This window comes from Phyllobates terribilis, unplaced genomic scaffold (genome assembly GCF_046119375.1).
Source record: "Phyllobates terribilis strain yellow unplaced genomic scaffold, ASM4611937v1 Scaffold_3__8_contigs__length_932513732, whole genome shotgun sequence".
Taxonomy (NCBI): Eukaryota; Metazoa; Chordata; class Amphibia; order Anura; family Dendrobatidae; genus Phyllobates; species Phyllobates terribilis.
Window position 1 is genome coordinate 530,307,584 of NW_027362763.1, and position 20,902 is coordinate 530,328,485.

At 46.1% G+C, this 20,902-nt stretch overlaps 1 protein-coding gene across 3 annotated transcripts in view; it reads right to left on the reverse strand.

The window, feature by feature from the left end:
* Positions 1–2,722: 2,722 nt before the first annotated feature.
* Positions 2,723–20,902, reverse strand: part of ALDH8A1 (aldehyde dehydrogenase 8 family member A1) — a 55,461-nt gene continuing 37,281 nt past the window's right edge. For 2 of the 3 annotated variants that reach the window (XM_073673228.1, XM_073673231.1), the window contains exons 6-7: positions 9,288–9,449; positions 2,723–3,241 (exon numbers count right to left, since the gene is read on the reverse strand). In XM_073673228.1, coding sequence (XP_073529329.1) covers positions 2,789–3,241; positions 9,288–9,449 — 615 coding nt within the window. In that variant the 3' untranslated portion in view covers positions 2,723–2,788. The remainder of the gene's footprint in view (positions 3,242–9,287; positions 9,450–20,902) is intronic. The other variant, XM_073673230.1, reaches the window with a different exon arrangement.

The window sequence follows — 20,902 nt, forward strand, 5'->3', positions numbered from 1 at the left end:
GTCCATTAATTTTGAGGACACGCAGCGTAATTGCCGCCATTGACTTGCATTGAAACGCATATTATTCGTGTCAGCACATTTGCACACACGGATATTAAGCGATTCTATGTGCGGATGGTACACGGGTTTGGAGAAAAGGAAACTCTCCTCCAGACCTGGGTACCATAGAACCTGTTAAAAAAAATAATTTAAAATAAAAAATAAAGATTATACTTACCTTCTGATGGTCCCCGGTCTCCTCAGCGATGCGTCCGGTCAGTTGTATGGGTCGCGGTGGTGTGAGGACCTGCCATGACGTCATTTAGTCATGTGACAGGTCACGCGACCGCCAACGTCAGCGGTCGCGTGACCTGTCACATGACTAAATGACGTCATCGCAGGTCCTTTCACACCACCGCGACCAAACAACAGACCAGACGGAGTGGAGAAAATACCGGGGGCCATCGGAAGGTAAGTATAATCTTTATTTTTTACCATTTTTATTCTTTTTTTTTAACTATTACTTGGTCACACTATATAAATCCATGCCTGTTGCATGGATTTATATAGTGTGACCAAGTTGTCAAGCACTTTCCAAGTGATGCTAAAATCGCTTGGAAGAGCGCTTGATAACCCGCATGCAGAAATGCATGCAAAAACGCTTGACAAACGCTTCTACCTGGCAGGAAAAACGCATGTAAAATCCGCATGCATTTTTCCTGCCAGGGAGTAGTGGAAAACATATGCAGCATTTCTGCATCATGGGCACTTAGCCTTAAATACCTCATGAGTCCAAGTGTACGCAAACTTTGCCCTCTCAACCTGACTGACAGCTGCAACTTATACTGATCAGTGTGAGATCTCAGCAGTAGTGACATTGAGGGATACTTAATCAGACTACAATGGCAGAGATTGAGTTTAAACCCCATGTCACACATCAGTGTAGTAAGCCGGCTTAAAAGCTGAGCCCACTCCATACAAAGCAGGGGGGCTGCTGTACAACCAACACCTGTCTCTAACAGCAGTGATTGGAACTGGCTCTTAACACTGCTGTTTAACCACTTAAAGGCTGCTGCCAATCTCTGACAGTAGAATTTAAGTGGTTCATATATCAATGCACATGATATAAAAGAAAGTTTGTTATATTCTGGGCAATATTTTCAGGAATCTTTGAGTGTGGATATGAATATGCTACTTTGACATGTACTCTACAGTACCTTGCAACTTAGAGGATCTGCTTCGAATGTCTTGGTGCCAGATAGCAAAAGTTTTGTGAAGTCCATGCCTCAGGCTATGTGCCCACGATGCAGAAATGAAGCAGAAAATTTCTGCAGCATTTCTGCATCTCCCTAGCAGAAAAAAACGCATGCAGATTGTACATGCAGATTGTACATGCAGATTGTGCATGCGTTTTTCCTGCAGAATACATGCGGATCCACATGCGGATTCACTTGCGTTTCCGCATGCAGATTGACAAGCGCTTTCCAGGCGATAGCATCACTTGGAAAGTGCTTGTCAACTTGGTCACACTATATAAATCCATGCAAACAGCATGGATTTATACAGTGTGAACCGTAAAAATTAAAACAAATAAAGCTATACTCACCCCCGAGGCCCCGGTGTGTGCTGCAGCGCTGCTTCCAGGCTGGTTCCCGGCTGCCGGCATATCGCGAGACAGAGCGGTGAAGGGCCTGCGGTCACATGACTGTGACGTCACCGAAGGTCCTTCAGCGCTGCTGGAATTCAGAGAGAAGACGCCGGACAGGTGAGTATAAACTTTATTTGTTATTTTATACTTTTTTTACAGGTACAATGGTACCCAGGTCTGGATGAGAGTCTCCTCTCCTCCAGAACTGGGTACCATCCGCACATAGAGACGCATAGAAGCCGCTTGTACAAATGTACAGTCGCGGTTTCTGTGCGTCTCAATGCAAGTCAATGGCGGGAGTTCCGCTGCACTTCCGCAAAATTAAATGACATGCTGCGGATTTTTGTACGTAGCATAAACGCTGCGGAAAAATCCGCAGCATGTGCATAGAACATGCGGAATCCCCTTGGGGACCATGGGGTGCGGATTACCTAGCGTTTTACAAGCGTTTCCGCTGCGGAAATTCCGCAGCATAAACGCTTGAAAAACGCTACGTGGGCACACAGCCTCAATGTTTAGAGCTATTTTGGTGGCATAACAAGGACCTACAAAAAGGTTGGTTTTGATGTTATGGCTGATCAGTGTATATATAATTAACTAGATAGTGGCCCGTTCTAACGCATCGGGTATTCTAGAATATGTATGTGGCCGACCAGGTGCGACTAATCAGCAAAGCAGTGTTTAAATGGGTTGTGCACTACTTTAAATTAACCCCCCAATGTATCCCCCCGGGGCCCCTAATGAATTTTGTAATTATGTCATGTTGTCAATACTGCTTGTGACAACATCGTTGACCATGCACAGCCAGCACGTAATTCCCCCGGCTGCAGCCGGCTCTTGCTTCCGCTTACATCACGACTATTTGCGGCTGCAGCCAGGGGTCTCCTGTTCGCCGGCCGCGACCAATCAGCGAACCGTGCTAGTGAGCTGCATCGCCGCTGACCTCCGTGCGGCAGATGAGCCGCTAACGGCTGCCATCTTGTTCTGAAATCCCGCATCGCTGATTGGCCGCGGCCGGACCAATCAGCGACGCGGGATTTCCTGGACGGACAGACAGACGGGATAAGCCGATTATATATAGTAGATAAAACACAGTTTGTAAATGGAATTATTCTGAGCTTTTTATTTCCTGTGTGATATGACACAGGTAAAATCGATAAATCAGTGTTTTATTGTAACAGTTTTTACTTCCGTGAAGAACTCATATGAATCCTTTGCCCCTTCTCTACCCAGGCCTGATGCCTTCATACCACCAAATGGTAGATTAAGGTCCCTCACTAACCAGCAGTTGGTCCATACCAGACCTGACTGAAGTCTCTTGGCAACACGATGAGTGCGGCCTACATCTCTTGTCCAAACAGTTGCAGCTAGGCCATATTTGACACCATTAGCCTTTTCAATCACTTCCTCTTCTGTATCAAATGGAACCACACATGTTACAGGGCCAAAAATCTCTTCTTGCATGCAGCAGGACTCTTCCTTCAATCCAGTGATAATCGTAGGCAACATGAAATAACCACCCTGGTTATTTGGTGGGATGTTTAGGGTATCCACGCCTTCACCACAGTTAACGGTAGCTCCTTCTGCCAAAGCCTTCTTTACATAGCTCCTTACCTGGAGAAAGATCATGTAGTGTAGGCTTTAGTTTTGCAAGATGGGGATAAAGAAGTTTGGATCCTAAAGCAAGCAAATGTTTAGGGATGTAACCAGGGGTGGATTAAGAGTAGCCAGGGCCCCGGGCAGTTTAGAAGGAGTGGGCCCCCCCCCACAGGTACCCGATGTATCACGTGACGTGTCACATGATCCCCTTTGATAGATCATGTGATAGGTCATGTGACTAACACAGATGCTTTGGTGACATCTGTAGACGGAAAATTATGGAATTTTTTTTCCATTATGTACACAGCCCTATACATAACATAGCACTATATATAGTAGAGCAGCGGTGGGAGATTAATTTCCTTGAGGGGCCACATGAGAGACCATGACTGTTGTGGAAGGTGAATCAATGGGCTGAAATCAATTCTGCTCAATATTAATAATATTAACAAAATAATAAAAAAATATATTAATTGTATGACTCAGGCTATGTGCCCACGATGCAGAAATGCTCTGGATTTTTCCTGAGCGTTTCTGCATCTCCCTGGCAGAAAAAAACGCATGCGGATTGTACATGCGGATTGTACATGCGGATTGTACATGCGGATTGTACATGTGTTTTTCCTGCCAGGGACAAGCGGATGCAAAGCGTTCTTCACTTGCATTTCCGCATGCGGGTTGACAAGCGCTTTCCAAGCGATTTTAGCATCACTTGGAAAGTGCTTGACAACTTGGTCACACTATATAAATCCATGCAACCGGCATGGATTTATATACTGTGACGAAAAGAATGTTTAAAAATAAAAAATAAATCTATACTTACCTTCTGATGGCCCCTGGAGTCTTGCTTCTCTGCATTCTCCCTTGTCGGAAGATCGCAGTTCACTGAAGGACCTGCCGACGTCAGCGTTGCGTGACCCGTCACATGACTAAATGACGTCAGCGCAGGTCCTTCAGTCCATCGCGATCTGCCGGCATGAGAGGAAGAGCGCACCACAGGCCGCCAGAAGGTAAATATAACATTTATTTTTTATTTTATTCTTTTTTTCACAGTTTCTATGGTACCCGGGTCCGGAGGAGAGTCTCCTGTCCTCTAGACCTGGGTACCATCCGCACATTGAAACGCGTGGATTCCGCATCTACATAAGCAGTGACGCGGAATCCATGCGTTCAATGCAAGTCAATGGCGGCGAAAACGCAGCACTTCCGCAAAATAATTGGTAGTGCTGCGTTTTTTTCCGCAATGATAATCCGCAGCGGAAATTTCCGCAGCATGTGCACAGCACATGCGGATTATCATTGGGGAACATGGCAGACCTTCTACCAAGCGTTTTTTAAGCATTTCTGCAGCGTTTTTGCCGCTGCGGAAACGCTTAAATGCATCATGGGCACAAAGCCTTAATATTGAGCAGAATTAAGTATGCCGACATCCCCCTATATACAGTTTGAGCCCCCACATAACTCCCTAGATACAGTATGAGTCCACACATAGCTCTATAGATACAGTATGAGCCCTCACATAGCTCCCTAGATACAGTATGAGCCCCCATATAGCTCCCTAGATACAGTATGAGCCCCCACATAGCTCCCTAGATACAGTATGAGCCCGTACATAGCTCCCTAGATACAGTATGAGCCCGAACATAGCTCCTTAGATACAGTGTGAGCCCGTACATAGCTCCCTAGATACAGTATGAGCCCCCACATAGCTCCCTAGATACAGTATGAGATCCCGCATAGCCCCTATATACAATATGAGCCCGCACAAAGCCTCCTATATATAGTATGAGCCCCCACATTGCTCCCTATATACAGTATGAGCCCGTACATAGCTCCCTATATACAGTATGAGCCCCACATAGCTCCCTACATACAATATGAGCCCGTACATAGCTCCCTTCTCTGATCGATTGTCGGTTCCACAGCCAGCTCAGAGAATGGTCGAATGCAAAATGCAGCTACCTGGGAGACACCTCTGACCACCGCATGAGGTGGCCCGAAGGCACCCCCCTGACGGCTGTACCCAGTTCACATGCCCCCCCTGATTCCCCTAGGTATGGCCCTGTATAGTTTATATGACAATACATGACTGGTATCTATAGTATAATCAGGGATGTGTCCTTCTGCCAGAAGCCTCTATAGATTGTGCAAGAGCAATACCTGCGCAGTCTGGCCACAGACAGAAAGACACATCCACATCCCAGACAGGGATGAGGAGTGTGGCGCCAGAGATCGCGGTATGCATAAGCACTGTGCGCATACCGCGATCTCCGGCACCATAAACACATACATGTTCGGTCCTGTCATCTCTGGAGAGGCCAGGGGAGGAGTGTGGCGCAGGCGCCGATTTCCGGCGCTATTTTAGTGAAGACAAATATGAACAGTGTCTTCGACAAAATGGACAGCGTGGTATGCACATGTGCGTACTTTGGCACCATTTTGTTGTATACACTCTGCACATTTGTATTCATTCGAATGAAACCAGATATTGCACTATGCGGACATGTGAAGCATGGACCAGAGTGAGGGGGGAGCATATACAAGGATGGGGGGAAGCATGGACCAGGATGGGGGAGCATATACCAGAATGGGGGAGCATATACCAGGATGAGGAGAAGCATGGACCAGGATGGGGGAGCATATACCATAATGGGGGGGAAGCATGGACCAGGATAAAGGAGCATACACCAGGATGGGGAAGTATACACCAGGATGGGGGAGCATACACCAGGATGGGGGAGCATATACCAGGATGGGGGACCAGGATGGGGAAGCATACACCAGGATGGGGGAAAAGGATGGGGGAGCATATACCAAGATGGGGAAGCATACAGCAGGATGGGGGAGCATATACCAGGATGGGGGACCAGGATGGGGGAGCATATACCAGGATGGGAGACCAGAATGGGAAAGCATACACCAGGATGGAAGACCAGGATGGGGGAGAATATACCAAGATGGGGGACCATGATGGGGAAGCATATACCAGGATGGGGGACCAGGATGGGGGAGCATATACCAGGATGGGGGACCAGGATGGGGAAGCATATACCAGGATGGGGGAGCATATACCAGGATGGGGGAGCAGGATGGGGAAGCATATACCAGGATGGGGGAGCATATACCAGGATGGGGGAGCATATACCAGGATACGGGGCCAGGATGGGAGAGCATATACCAATAAAAAAGCTCACCACCCTGGCGTAGAACAGGTTCAATAGCTAGTATGATATACTGTGATACAGACATTAGATGTTATATGCTATACACATTGTTATATCCCAGCTGATGTCTGTACCACAGTATACCATACAGTAATCGATATACTGGATGACATTTTTTGTACATGGGTATACACTGTACTGATCCCACTTGGACCTGCCTACAGGACCTCACATATTATACAGTACAGACCAAAAGTTTGGACACACCTTCTCATTTAAAGATTTTTCTGTATTTTCATGACTATGAAAATTGTACATTCACACTGAAGACATCAAACTATGAATTAAAACATGTGGAATTATATACTTAACAAAAAAGTGTGAAAGAACTGACAATATGTCTTATATTCTAGGTTCCTCAAAGTAGCCACCTTTTGCTTTGATGACTGCTTTGCACAAACTTGGCATTCTCTTGATGAGCTTCAAGAGGTAGTCACCGGAAATGGTTTTCACTTCACAGGTGTGCCTTGTCAGGTTTAATAAGTGGGATTTCTTGCCTTATAAGTGGGGTTGGGACCATCAGTTGTGTTGTGCAGAAGTCTGGTGGATACACAGCTGATAGTCCTACTGAATAGACTGTTAGAATTTGTATAATGGCAAGAAAAAAGCAGCTAAGTAAAGAAAAACGAGTGGCCATCATTACTTTAAGAAATGAAGGTCAGTCAGTCCGAAAAATTGGGCAAACTTTGAAAGTGTCCCCAAGTGCAGTTGCAAAAACCATCAAGCGCTAAAAAGAAACTGGCTCACAGGAGGACCGCCCCAGGAAAGGAAGACCAAGAGTCACCTCTGCTTCTGAGGATAAGTTTATCCGAGTCACCAGCCTCAGAAATTGCAGGTTAACAGCAGCTCAGATTAGAGACCAGGTCAATGCCACACAGAGTTCTAGCAGCAGTCACATCTCTACAACAACTGTTAAGAGGAGACTTTGTGCAGCAGGACTTCATGGTAAAATAGCTGCTAGGAAACCACTGCTAAAGACAGGCAACAAGCAGAAGAGACTTGTTTGGGCTAAAGAACACAAGGAATGGACATTAGACCAGTGTAAATCTGTGCTTTGGTCTGATGAATCCAAATTGGAGATCTTTGGTTCCAACCACCGTGTCTTTGTGCGATGCAGAAAAGGTGAACGGATGGACTCTACATGCCTGGCTCCCACCTTGGAGCATGGAGGAGGAGGTGTGATGGTGTGGGGGTGTTTTGATGGTGACACTGTTGGGGATTTATTCAAAATTGAAGGCATACTGAACCAGCATGGCTACCACAGCATCTTGCAGCGGCATGCTATTCCATCCGGTTTGAGTTTAGTTGGACCATCATTTATTTTTCAACAGGACAATGACCCCAAAACACACCTCCAGGCTGTGTAAGGGCTATTTGACCAAGAAGGAGAGTGAAGGGGTGCTACGCCAGATGACCTGGCCTCCACAGTCACCAGACCTGAACCCAATCGAGATGGTTTGGGGTGAGCTGGACCGCAGAGTGAAAGCAAAAGGGCCAACAAGTGCTAAGCATCTCTGGGAACTCCTTAAAGATTGTTGGAAGACAATTTCCAGTGACTACCTCTTGAAGCTCATCAAGAGAATGCCAAGAGTGTGCAAAGCAGTCATCAAAGCAAAAGGTGGCTACTTTGAAGAACCTAGAATATAAGACGTATTTTCAGTTGTTTCACACTTTTTTGTTAAGTATATAATTCCACATGTGTTAATTCATAGTTTTGATGCCTTCAGTGTGAATGTACAATTTTCATAGTCATGAAACTACAGAAAAATCTTTAAATGAGAAGGTGTGTCCAAAATTTTGGTCTGTACTGTATATGGAGCAGTATAGTATGTGACGTCCTGTAGGTTCAGGGTTGATCAGTCAGTGCAGGATCCGCTCTGCTGATGTCTGTGGTCGCTCTGCAGGGGCTCAGTGTGATTTATTGCAGGACTCTGAATTTTCCTGCAGATCTGGTGACTCTGGAGCCGATGACCCAGAGTGACCTGATTTGTAACAAAGGTCAGACTCCGGCAATAAGTCATACAGGGCCCCAGCAGAGCGGCCGCTGACCTGACACTAAGGGATCCGTGTGAACTCATCAGGAGGGGAGCAGCGTCCTGCAGCCCCTTCCTCACTCCAGACATCCTGCCCAGGGCCCGACCTCGACCTCGTATTTACCGCCATCCACTGATGCATGAGCTCCTCTCTGGCAGGATGAAGTGAAGAAGCTCCAGGCGCTGCTGTGTGACGTCAGTCCTGGAGACACAGCCACAGCGTGCAGGGGGCATGTCTGTCTCCCTGATGCGGCCGGCATCTAATGGTAATGTGCGGTCCCTCTGCCCCTGCCTCTCCAGAAAACATTATAATGAGGGCGATCTGGCCTTGGGCCCTGCCAGAGCCTCGGGCCCCGGGCGGTAGCCCAGATCGTCCCCATTATAATCCGCCTATGGATGTAGCTATATAAGGTGCAGTTGCAAGATTTGTATTTGGTCTCTGATGCCTGAAAATACCAAAAGCCCGAACGCCGCATAAAACACCTGTATTAGGCCATGGTCACATGTTCACTATTTGGCCACTGCTTTACATCAGTATTTGTAAGTCAAAGCCTGGAGTGGAGCAGTCAGAGGAAGAGTATGATAGAAACAAATCATTTTTCACTCACTCCTGGTTTTTGCTTACACATACTGAGGTAAAATACTGACCAAATACTGAGTATGTGAACGTGGCCTTATAGATGTAACAATGTAGGGGGGGTTCTCTTAAAAAATGTCCAACTGAAATTCAAAAAAATATATTATAGCTATAGAACACATTCATATTCCATAAATCAAAAACACTGTAAAGTAACATAAAATTACCTTTGCTAAATGCGCCTCACTAATCAAAGCTCCCATGCTGGCTGTGGGGTCAGAGGGAACAGACACCTTCCATTTTCTTGTAGCTTCCACAAACCTCTGCAGAAATTCATCATAAATTGAGCTCTGAACGTAAATCCTGCTAGTGCAAAGACAAATCTCCCCCTGCAAAACATGTATATCGCCAAGAGAATAAGCTCAGGATATGCTGCAGGAATGAACTAGAAGCTTCTACGATCCTCAACAATTAAATTTTAACACCAAGAAGAAAAAGTGTGACCTGGCATTGTTGTGTTGAAAAATGGCTCCTGGGACACTTTGGGGAAATGGACGTTTTTCAACACAAATTCCAGACTTCATGTTGCTTGTGCTATTACGAGCATCCTGCATGGCCTAAATGTGCTACTGTGGCGCCCCTGAGGGTTCGGTCGCCACAAGGGGGGATACTGCAGCCTGTCAGCAGGTGTAGTGTCTCCTCACCCAGGTAAGGAAGGTGCACTGGTCAGGACCCTGAATCTACATTCAACACTACACACTCCTGACCTATGGGAGGCAAGTTATGCACCATAGTGCTGCCTCAGCAGGATCACGAGTGGGAGGAACCAAAAGTTAGGGGAACCAAGTAGTGGGTGAAGGGTAGAACACAGTTTTAGTTTGCACACATAGTTTCATATATAATAGCCAGCCATCTTAAGCACAAGGTTCTTTGATTGTGGTCTTTGCAGCTGACAGTGGCCTTGTGTAGGAGCCTGCAGTGTGCTGAAGATGCACAGTCCTCGTGCTCTGACCTTGACACGAGGAGCGGGTATGAGTTAACAGTGTCTCTATCCCGGTCAAGTTCCCTTGCTTAAGAAGGTCGGGAGCTATAGTGACAGCTCCACAAGCAAAAGGATCCCAGGGAGCACGGATGGAGTGGCGTACGCCACCTGTACTCTCCATTCTGGCCCTGCCAGAGGGACTCCTGCTGCAAGAGGGGTACCGGCCCCCGAAATCTGACTTTGCCACTTCACGTCTCTGTCAGAGAAGCCCGGTAGGCTACAGTGGATCCAGTCGGGTGACAGGCGGAACGGAATTGCCGCCTTACCCTATATCTGTGCATAGTCCAGAGGGAGACCCAGCCTTTGCACGCACACACACAGGAGAGGTTCAAAGGGGACTGTTGGGAACACTCGGAGGGTCCTGATTGAAGTACCTGAATACCTTGGGTGCGCTGAACCCTCATCCCTGGAGGCCACAGTGATCCGTGAGGAGCAGGGAGAAGCCTTGCCGCTGCTTAAAAGAACTGTGAGTAAAAGACCTGGAAGACTATCCTTATGGCCTCTGGTTCCTTTATTTCTGCGCTGCACCGCACCGCACCTGAGTGACCCAGGACTACTCTCCCCATCCTCCTGTTACATCTGCCCTGAGGTCCAGCTCCGCCTGTGGGGAGTTATACCATTGCCTGCTGCCACAACATCCAGCCTCAGAGGACTGCTAGCAGCGCTGGTGGCTCATCACCAGACACCCCAGGTGGCGTAGTCGATAAATACCACTCAACCCTGATAGCCCATTATTTTTAATGTGACGGCCCTGGGCACGGAACGGGTCCAGGCCACGACTGCCTCCCCAACATCTGACCCGGCTCCGAGTACCCCATCTTCCCAGGGCAGGGCTGCGAGCGTCACACTACCATGGCCTGCGATATCTCCAGACTTGACTCCCATCAAGTAAATCTGGGACATCGTTGGTTGACAATTGCAAAGGGAGTTGCCAGCAGCAGATCTTGATGATTTGTGCGCCCAAGTTCATTCAGCATGGCAAAACATTCCTCAGACAACCATCAATAACCTCACTAATAATAGCCAAGGTATGTAACTGCGGGTGTTTCTAGGTGTGGTGTTTGTGCTCAATAGTGAATAAATCAAGATGTTTTGAAAATGATGTTTAATATTTTTTCATCCTTTGCATATCAATAATTTGTCTATCCATCCTGTGATATTCATAAATCCATGACTTTTCCTTCTTGGTTATGCAATTTCAATGTTGAGGAGTGTATTTAAAATCATACAGAACAACAATACTGATTAAGCCACGGCCCCACAGTATTTGGTCAGTATTCGGTCAGTATTTTTTCTCAGGAGTGGGAGTCAAAACCAGGCAAGGAACAATCAGAGAAAAGGTATAATAGAAACAAGTCACAAATTCTGCATTTATCACCCACTCCTGGTTTTGGCTCCCTCTCCTGAGAAAAAATACTGACCGAATACTGACCAAATACTGATAGTGGGGCCGTGGCCTTTGCAAAAGAATTGTAAGTAAATGTTATCTAAATAGTAAAAAGTAAAATTTATATAAAAAATTTGCTTCTTATTTACAGTAAAAGTATATATTTCACCCTGTTCTTCTTTAGAAATGCAACAGTGGCCTTAGATGTGTGTTTTGGATCATTCTCATGTCGGAAAATTGCACAACTACCAAGAGCACAGAGTAATTGTAGCATCTTCTCTTTCACTATAGAGCAGCACATGTTTAGATACATAATGCCATCAATGAGATGTAGCTCCCCGACACCAGCAGTACTTATGCCGCCCCACATAAGGACACTGCCACCATCATATTTCACTGTAGGCAAAATGCAATGCAATATAGTTTTGATGGCATCAATTTCAAAACTATTCATCTTGGTCTCATCACTGTAGCATCCCTGTAGTCTTCATATTTTTCAACATGGACCCTGGCAAATTGTAGGCAGGATTTTTGTGCATGGGCTTTAGGAGAGGCTTTCTTTGTAGACTACACCCATGCATGCCATTCATCTGCAGTGTACGCTGTATTGTCTCACATGAAACACTCACCCCGGTTCGTCTTTCTACTTTTTTAGGTAACTGCAGTGAACTTGCATGTAGATTTTCTTCAACCCTTGTGATCATCAGAAGATGCTCGTGTTTAGGTGTTAACTTTCATGGTCATCCTGGACGTCTCTGTGAAATGGTTGCAGTTCTATTTTTGTTTTATTTTTGTATAACTTTTGGTACAGTATTCTGACTGATAAGTAAAGCTCTACTGATCTTCTTGTAGGCTTCACCTTTCTTGAGTAAGCAAATTACTTTCTGTATCAGATCTTGTGACATTTCTCTTCCATATGGTGCTATTGCTGAGAGCATGAAATGGGATGGGGTTTTCTTTGATAATTAAGGCCCTTTTATAGTCAGCTGTCTGCTAGACACCTGTATAATGAATAATTAGATTTACCTGTGGTTGAATTCCTGTTAATTAGATCTTTGTAGCCTAAGACTTTCAATGGATGTACTTATTTTTGCACTATGGGCTTGAATGAATTTATTAGGAAAATTACTTTTTGGGTGTGCAAAATAACAAGTTTTGTTTTCAATCAATGGCCCACATTTGTGGGAGAACTTTGTATATGGTATCCAATACAGTGGTGGCCAAAAGTATTGGCACCCCTGCAATTCTGTCAGATAATACTCAGTTTCTTCCTGAAAATGATTGCAATCACAAAATCTTTGGTATTATTATCTTCATTTAATTTGTCTTCAATGAAAAAACATGAAAAAACACGAAAAGAATTGTCCTAAAGCCAAATTGGATACAATTCCACACCAAACCTAAAAAAGGGGTGTAACATACCTGGCGGCGTCCTTGCATAGTGGTCCATCTCCCACTGTGCAGGAGCGCGCATTTGATCTCCAGTCCAGACTGCCACTTTGGCTTCTTTCCATGTTGTCTGCTTTGCTTTGCTCTTGCTGTTTAGGGCGACGCCCGCCGAACTTCCTGATTCTTGTAGCTGCTGCAGACACACCCCTAATGCATCCTCAGCCTATTGCTGTATGTCACCTGGTATTTAAACCAGCTGCTTCTTGGAATCCATGCCTGAGCATCTTGTTCTGTCAGTTGGCTTCTGGTCGCTGACATGCCAGGTCCTGTCTATGTTTCCTGCCTTACGGTATCAGTTCCCGTGTCTGAACTGTGTCCTGTCTGTGCACTCTAGCCAGCTGTCTCTCTGCCTTCCTGGAGGCTGTATTTCCAGGCCTGTCTGAACACGCTCCTAGGCTGTTTGTCTCGCCCTCTGGGGGCCGCATACCCGGACTCGCTCCTGTATTTGTTGTAGTACAGTTCCTGTCTGAATTGTCTCCTAGCTTCCTACCTGTTTTATCTTTATGTCCGTTTGTTCCCTTTTTCGGCAGTGTCTGAACCAGCACTTGGCTTTACCTAGGCTCGTTCCTGCATTTTGTTGCAGTAACTGTTCTTGTCTGAACTGTCTCCTAGTTTCTTATCTGTTTTGTCTTTATGTCAGTTTGCTCCCTTTTTCTGCAGTGTCTGAACCAGCACTTGGCTTTACCTAGGCTCGTTCCTGCATTTTGTTGCAGTAACTGTTCTTGTCTGAACTGTCTCCTAGTTTCTTATCTGTTTTGTCTTTATGTCCATTTGCTCCCTTTTTCTGCAGTGTCTGAACCAGCACTTGGCTTTACCTAGGCTCGTTCCTGCATTTTGTTGCAGTAATTGTTCTTGTCTGAACTGTCTCCTAGTTTCTTATCTGTTTTGTCTTTATGTTCGTTTGCTCCCTTTTTCTGCAGTGTCTGAACCTGCACCTAACTTCTACTCGTTGTCATTTTACTTCCGTTTGTGAGTTGGAGTCCTTTCGCTATTTCTTTGCAAGTACCTTGTGTGTATTTGGTTCAGAGCCCTGTCCCCTTTGCTTTGTCTTTGTTTACCGCTTCGGCAATTTATCTCTGTCCAGTCTTACTTACCGCTTCGGCGGTTCCTGCCTGCTCAGCCTTGTCCACCGCGTCTGCGGTTTCCCTCTGCTTAGCCTTGTCCACTGCATCTGCGGTTTCGCTCTGCTCAGCCTTGTCCACCGCGTCTGCGGTTTCGCTCTGCTCAGCCTTGTCCACCGCGTCTGCGGTTTTGCTCTGCTCAGCCTTGTCTACCGCGTCTGCGGTTTCGCTCTGCTCAGCCTTGTCTACCGCGTCTGCGGTTTCGCTCTGCTCAGCCTTGTCTACCGCGTCTGCGGTTTCGCTCTGCTCAGCCTTGTCTACCGCGTCTGCGGTTTCGCTCTGCTCAACCTTGTCTACCGCGTCTGCGGTTTCGCTCTGCTCAGCCTTGTCTACCGCGTCTGCGGTTTCGCTCTGCTCAGCCTTGTCTACCGCGTCTGCGGTTTCGCTCTGCTCAGCCTTGTCTACCGCGTCTGCGGTTTTGCTCTGCTCGGCCTTGTCCACCGCGTCTGCGGTTTTGCTCTGCTCGGCCTTGTCCACCGCGTCTGCGGTTTCGCTTTGCTCTGCTTTATTACCGCATCTGCGGCTCTGAACCCGTCTCCCAGTTTGTACTGGACCCTACCCAGCCTGCACTCTAGCCTGCCTGTTCCTGTATTCCCCGGTGTGGGTCAACAGCCGTGTCCGGAGTCTGACCTGGAGTAGACCCTGGTCCCTCTGCTCGGCTCCTCCCTGTTGCACTGGCGTCGTATGCCGTCGTGCGACCTTGGTCGGATCGAGCAGATACTTAGTTACGCCCCTCCAGGCACTCTCCGGTTCATGGCACAGTGGAACCACTAAACACGCACACGCCAGTCAGTCCGGGCGTGTGCATTACAAGGGGGTGGACAAAAGTATTTGCACTGTTTGAAAAATCATGTGATGCTTCTCTAATTCGTTTAATTAACAGCACCGGTAACTTACCTGTGGCACCTAACAGGTGTTGGCAATAACTAAATCACACTTGCAGCCAGTTAACATGGATTAAAGTTGACTCAACCTCTGTCCTGTGTCCTTGTGTGTACCACATTGAGCATGGAGAAAAGAAAGAAGACCAAAGAACTGTCTGAGGACTTGAGAAACCAAATTGTGAGGAAGCATGAGCAATCTCAAGGCTACAAGTCCATCTCCAAAGACCTGAATGTTCCTGTGTCTTCCATGTGCAGTGTCATCAAGAAGTTTAAAACCCATGGCACTGTGGCTAACCTCCCTAGATGTGGACGGAAAAGAAAAATTGTCGGGAGATTTCAACGCAAGATTGTGCGGATGGTGGATAAAGAACCTCGACTAACATCCAAACAAGTTCAAGCTGCCCTGCAGTCCGAGGGTACAACAGTGTCAACCCGTACTATCCGTCGGCGTCTGAATGAAAAGGGACTGTATGGTAGGATACCCAGGAAGATCCCACTTCTTACCCCGAGACATAAAAAAGCCAGGCTGGAGTTTGCCAAAACTTACCAGAGAAAGCCTAAAACGTTTTGGAAGAATGTTCTCTGGTCAGATGAGACAAAAGTAGAGCTTTTGGCAAAAAGCATCAACATAGAGTGTACAGGAAAAGAAAAGAGGCATTCAAAGAAAAGAACACGGTCCCTACAGTCAAACATGGCGGAGGTTCCCTGATGTTTTGGGGTTGCTTTGCTGCCTCTGGCACTGGACTGCTTGACCGTGTGCATGGCATTATGAAGTCTGAAGACTACCAACAAATTTTGCAGCATAATGTAGGGCCCAGTGTGAGAAAGCTGGGTCTCCCTCAGAGGTCGTGGGTCTTCCAGTAGGACAATGACCCAAAACACACTTCCAAAAGCACTATAAAATGGTTTGAGAGAAAGCACTGGAGACTTCTAAGGTGGCCAGCAATGAGTCCAGACCTGAATCCCATAGAACACCTGTGGAGAGATCTCAAAATGGCAGTTTGAAGAAGGCACCCTTCAAATATCAGGGACCTGGAGTAGTTTGCCAAAGAAGAATGGTCTACAATTCCAGCAGAGCATTGTAAGAAACTCATTGATGGTTACCGGAAGCGGTTGTTCGCAGTTATTTTGGCTAAAGGTTGTGCAACCAAATATTAGGCTGAGGGTGCCAATACTTTTGTCTGGCCCATTTTTGGAGTTTTGTGTGAAATTATCAATGATTTGATTTTTGCTTCATTCTCTTTTGTGTTTTTTCCTTGCAAGCAAATTAAATGAAGATAATAATACCAAAGAATTTGTGATTGCAATCATTTTCAGGAAGAAACTGAGTATTATCTGACAGAATTGCAGGGGTGCCAATACTTTCGGCCACCACTGTATAAATGTTTTCTGATAAATCTGTTGGGTGTACTCACTTATGCTGAGCACTGTATTACACAGAGAGAGAGAAATGAAAGCAGCAGCATGGAATAGGAAGTTTAACCTGACATCTCACTGTGTTGGAGGTCTATGGTGCTTTGACATAGATACATTTGAGATATTTTTCAGAGTGGATGGTGTGTTTCTTATATTTCCCTATTGATTTATGGAAAGTTTAATGAAATGACAATAACCATTTAAATGTGTTCTCCCTAGCACACACATCCATCATCAGCAAATCCCAAAATCTAAGTCTACCACCGTGACATGCTTAACATATCGCTCTCCACAAGGAGAAATGTTACCCCTTAGATACAAGGTAGTAGTGAGTTTGATGTTTTGCAGAGTAGCACCATCTTGTGGTACAAATAGATACTGCTATGTATTTGATCTGAACTGATGAAAATACTGATGGCAGTTTCCAGGAGTTTCACAATCTGTCATACATTGACCTCAGTGATCGAAAAAAACAAACCTTATTAAGTTTGTAGAGAATATGCTGATCCTGACCGAAGCAAAGAAAGCTGATAAAGCATCAATATAATTCAAATAAATGTGAAAACAATCTTTGTCTGCCTTGTAATTATTACATGTACTTCTATGCTACAGCATGTTAAGGATATTTTTGTACTTCTTGTACCAATTTATTGTGCACTAAAGGGGTTGCCCACTACTCTGACAACCCCTTCTGAATCCCTATGTTTCCCTCAGTAAAATAATAACGCTTAGACCCACCTCCAATGCCAGAGCTATTTCAACTGTGTCGACACTGGCTCTCCTGAGGGTCATGTGACATTCTTATGTCATGCAATCCCTGGGGCCACTGTCAGACTGGAGTGTCTGGGGCCCACAGGAGGAATTGATCCTAGGAGCCCACCCTACAGCTATATGCTAATACCTGTTAGCCGTTATCCCTGTTAGAGTGGAGCGTCGACTGTAAATCACAGGCGGCTCCTGCACATCTACTGTACACCACTATAACTGGGATATACAATTACGGTAGTTTGCATTAAAGGGGTTCTTTGGTTAAAACAAGTTATCACCGATCCATGGGCTCCACAAAATAGGTGATAACTTATTGATCGTTTGGGTCCAAACATTGGAAAACGCACCTATTGGAAGAACGGGGAAGTTTTATCCATTGTCAGGACACTTATCCCCCCATTTTAAAATGCAGCGGCAGGTGTGACATCTGAAAGCATCTCCATTCATTTCTTTGGGGCTTCCAGAAAAAAACAAGAACAGCCACAGAGGGAATGAATGGATCAATGGTCAAGTCGCACATGAGCTCCAGTCTAATGGGGAAAAAAACTCCACATTCTACTAATCGGTGCAGGTCCCAGCATTCAGACCCCCACTAATCAATAATTTATCACTTATCCTGTGGAGAGTTTTCCCCGGAGAACCCCTGTAAGTGCATCTTGTTCCAAGTATTTAATCACTAATGGAAATAAAGAATCTTCTCCTAATTAATATCAGAAAGAGCAAATGACCGCCATACACAACACAATCCACTATACCAACACCAATAGTACCACATACAAGGGAGAAATAATGCCACACCATGACTAGACCACATATTACCACCACATAGTGACTGAATAATACTACATACAAGGGAGAAATACAGTGACACCTGTGACCAGACCACATATTACCACCACATTGTGACTGAATAATACCACATACAAGGGATAAATACAGTGACACCTGTGACGAGACCACATATTACCACCACATAGTGTCTGAATAATACCACATACAAGGGAGAAATACCACCACACCATGACCAGACCACATATTGCCACTACATAGTGACCAAATAATACCACAGACAAGGGAGAAATACCACCACACCGTGACCAGACCAGATATTAACAGAATATAGCGTCCAAATAATTCCCCATCATTGCTCTCCCCCATCCCCATCATTGCTCTCCCCCATCCCCATCATTGCTCTCCCCCCACCTCCTCCATCATTGCTTTCCCCCATCCCCATCATTGCTCTCTCCCATCCCGATCATTGCTCTCCCCTATCCCCATCATTGCTCTCTCCCACCTTCTCCATCATTATTATATCCTCCCTACCTTCTCCATCATTGTCATATCTCCCCCCACTTTCTCCATCAGTCATATCTCCCCCACCTCCTCCATCATTGCCATATCTCCCCCACCTCCTCCATCATCATTGCCATATCTTCCCCCACCTCCTCCATCATTGCTATATCTCCCCCCACCTCCTCCATCATTGCCATTTCTCCACCCACCTCCTCCATCATCATTGCCATATCTCCCCTCACCTCCTCCATCATCATTGCCATATCTCCCCCCACCTCCTCCATCATCATTGCCATATCTCCCCCCACCTCCTCCATCATCATTGCTATATCTCCCCGCACCTCCTCCATCATCATTGCCATGCCATATCTCCCTCACCTCATCCATCATCATTGCCATGCCATATCGCCCCCACCTCATCCATCATCATTGCCATGCCATATCTCCCCCCACCTCGTCCATCATCATTGCCATGCCATATCTCCCCCCACCTCCTCCATAATCATTGCCATATCTCCCTGCACCTCCTCCATCATCATTGCCATGCGATATCTCCCCCCACCTCCTCCATCATCATTGCCATGCCATATCTCCCCCAACATCCTCCATCTTCACTGCCATGCCATATCTCTTCCCACCTCCTCCATCATCATTGCCATGCCATATCTCTCCCACCTTCTCCATCACAATTGCCATGCCATATCTCCCCCCACCTCCTCCATCATCATTGCCATGCCATTTCTCCCCCCATCTCGTCCATCATAACTGCCATAGCTCCCCCCACTTCCTCCATCATTATTGCTCTCCCTCATCCCCAGGGTATTAGTTAAAGAAAAAAAAATTACCTCTCTGCTCATTCCCCACAGCATCGTCGTAGCCGACAACCTTCTCCCTGACATAGGCCCGCGCTGCATGATGATGTCATCAAGCCGCATATGCCTGTGTCAGGGAGAAAGAGCCGGGCAGGAAGCAGAGAATGGATCCCTCAGCTCCGCTGCCATTTTCCTCCTGTCAGCAGCGGAGATGGAGGGATCGCTCCCTGCCTGCCGCACATGATGTGGGCAATCTGGCCATGGGCCCACCGGAAGCTGGGGGTAAAAGAAGCAGGCCAGATTGACCACATTATCAGCCGCACTGCAAGGGCCCCCCTGCACCTCCAGGCCCGGGTGCAGGTGCTCCGGCGGCCATGTTAACCAGCGGGCCCCGGTGCATCCTGCTCGTGGGCCCGCCGAGGACCCGGGCCCACCGGAAAATTCTCTGGTGTCACGGTGCCCCAGTCCAACCCTGCCTGGGGCCAATTATCGGCCACTTCACTGACCCTTCCTTTGGACATTATTGATATCCGGAAACAGTGAGAGAGCTGCCACAGCTCTGACTTCCTCTAGATGTCAATTATGTCCGAAGGAGGGGTCACTGAAGTGGACACTAATGGACTGCAGGGAAAATAGCAACAGTAACAGTAAAATAACAACACCTATACTCAGCCACAGTGGTGGCACCATTCCAGTGGTGTTGGCACTGGCTCGCCTAAGAAAGACAGTGCCAACACTACTGGAACGGTGCCTGCACTAAAGATGAGTATAGGGATTGCTATTTTTCCTGGGAGAAAATATAGAAATTGAGAAGGGATATTCTGAGTAGTGGACAACCCCTTTAATACCAATCTTCATAGAAACGCCCTTAACCCCTTAAGCCCCGCGGGTGGTTTGCACGTTAATGACCGGGCCAATTTTTACAATTCTGACCACTGTCACTTTATGAGGTAATTACTCTCGAACGCTTCAACGGATCCCCCTGATTCTGAGATTGTTTTTTCGTGACATATTGTACTTCATGATTGTGGAAAAATTTCTTCGATATCACTTGCGTTTATTTGTGAAAAAAACAGAAATTTGGTGAAAATTTTGAAAATTTTGCAATTTTCAAAATTTGAATTTTTAAGCCCTGAAATCAGAGCGATATGTCACACAAAAGAGTTAATAAATAACATTTCCCACATGTCTACTTTACATCAGCACAATTTTGGAACCAAAATTTTTTTTTGTTAGGGAGCTATAAGGGTTAAAAGTTGACCAGCGATTTCTCATTTTTCCAACAAAATTTACAAAACCATTTTTTTAGGGACCACATCACATTTGAAGTCACTTTGAGAGGTCTTTATGACAGAAAATACCCAAAAGTGACACCATTCTAAAAACTGCACCCCTCAAGGTGCTCAAAACCACATTCAAGAACTTTATTAACCCTTCAGGTGCTTCACAGGAATTTTTTGAATGTGGAAGAAAAAAATGAACATTTAACTTTTTTCACAAAAATGTTAATTTAGACCCAATTTTTTTTATTTTCACAGGGGTAACAAGAAAAAATGGACCCCAAAATTTGTTGTGCAATTTCCCCTGGGCACGCAGATACCCAATATTTGGGGAAAAAATACTGTTTGGGCGCACGGCAGGGCTCGGAAGGGAAGGAGCGCTATTTGACT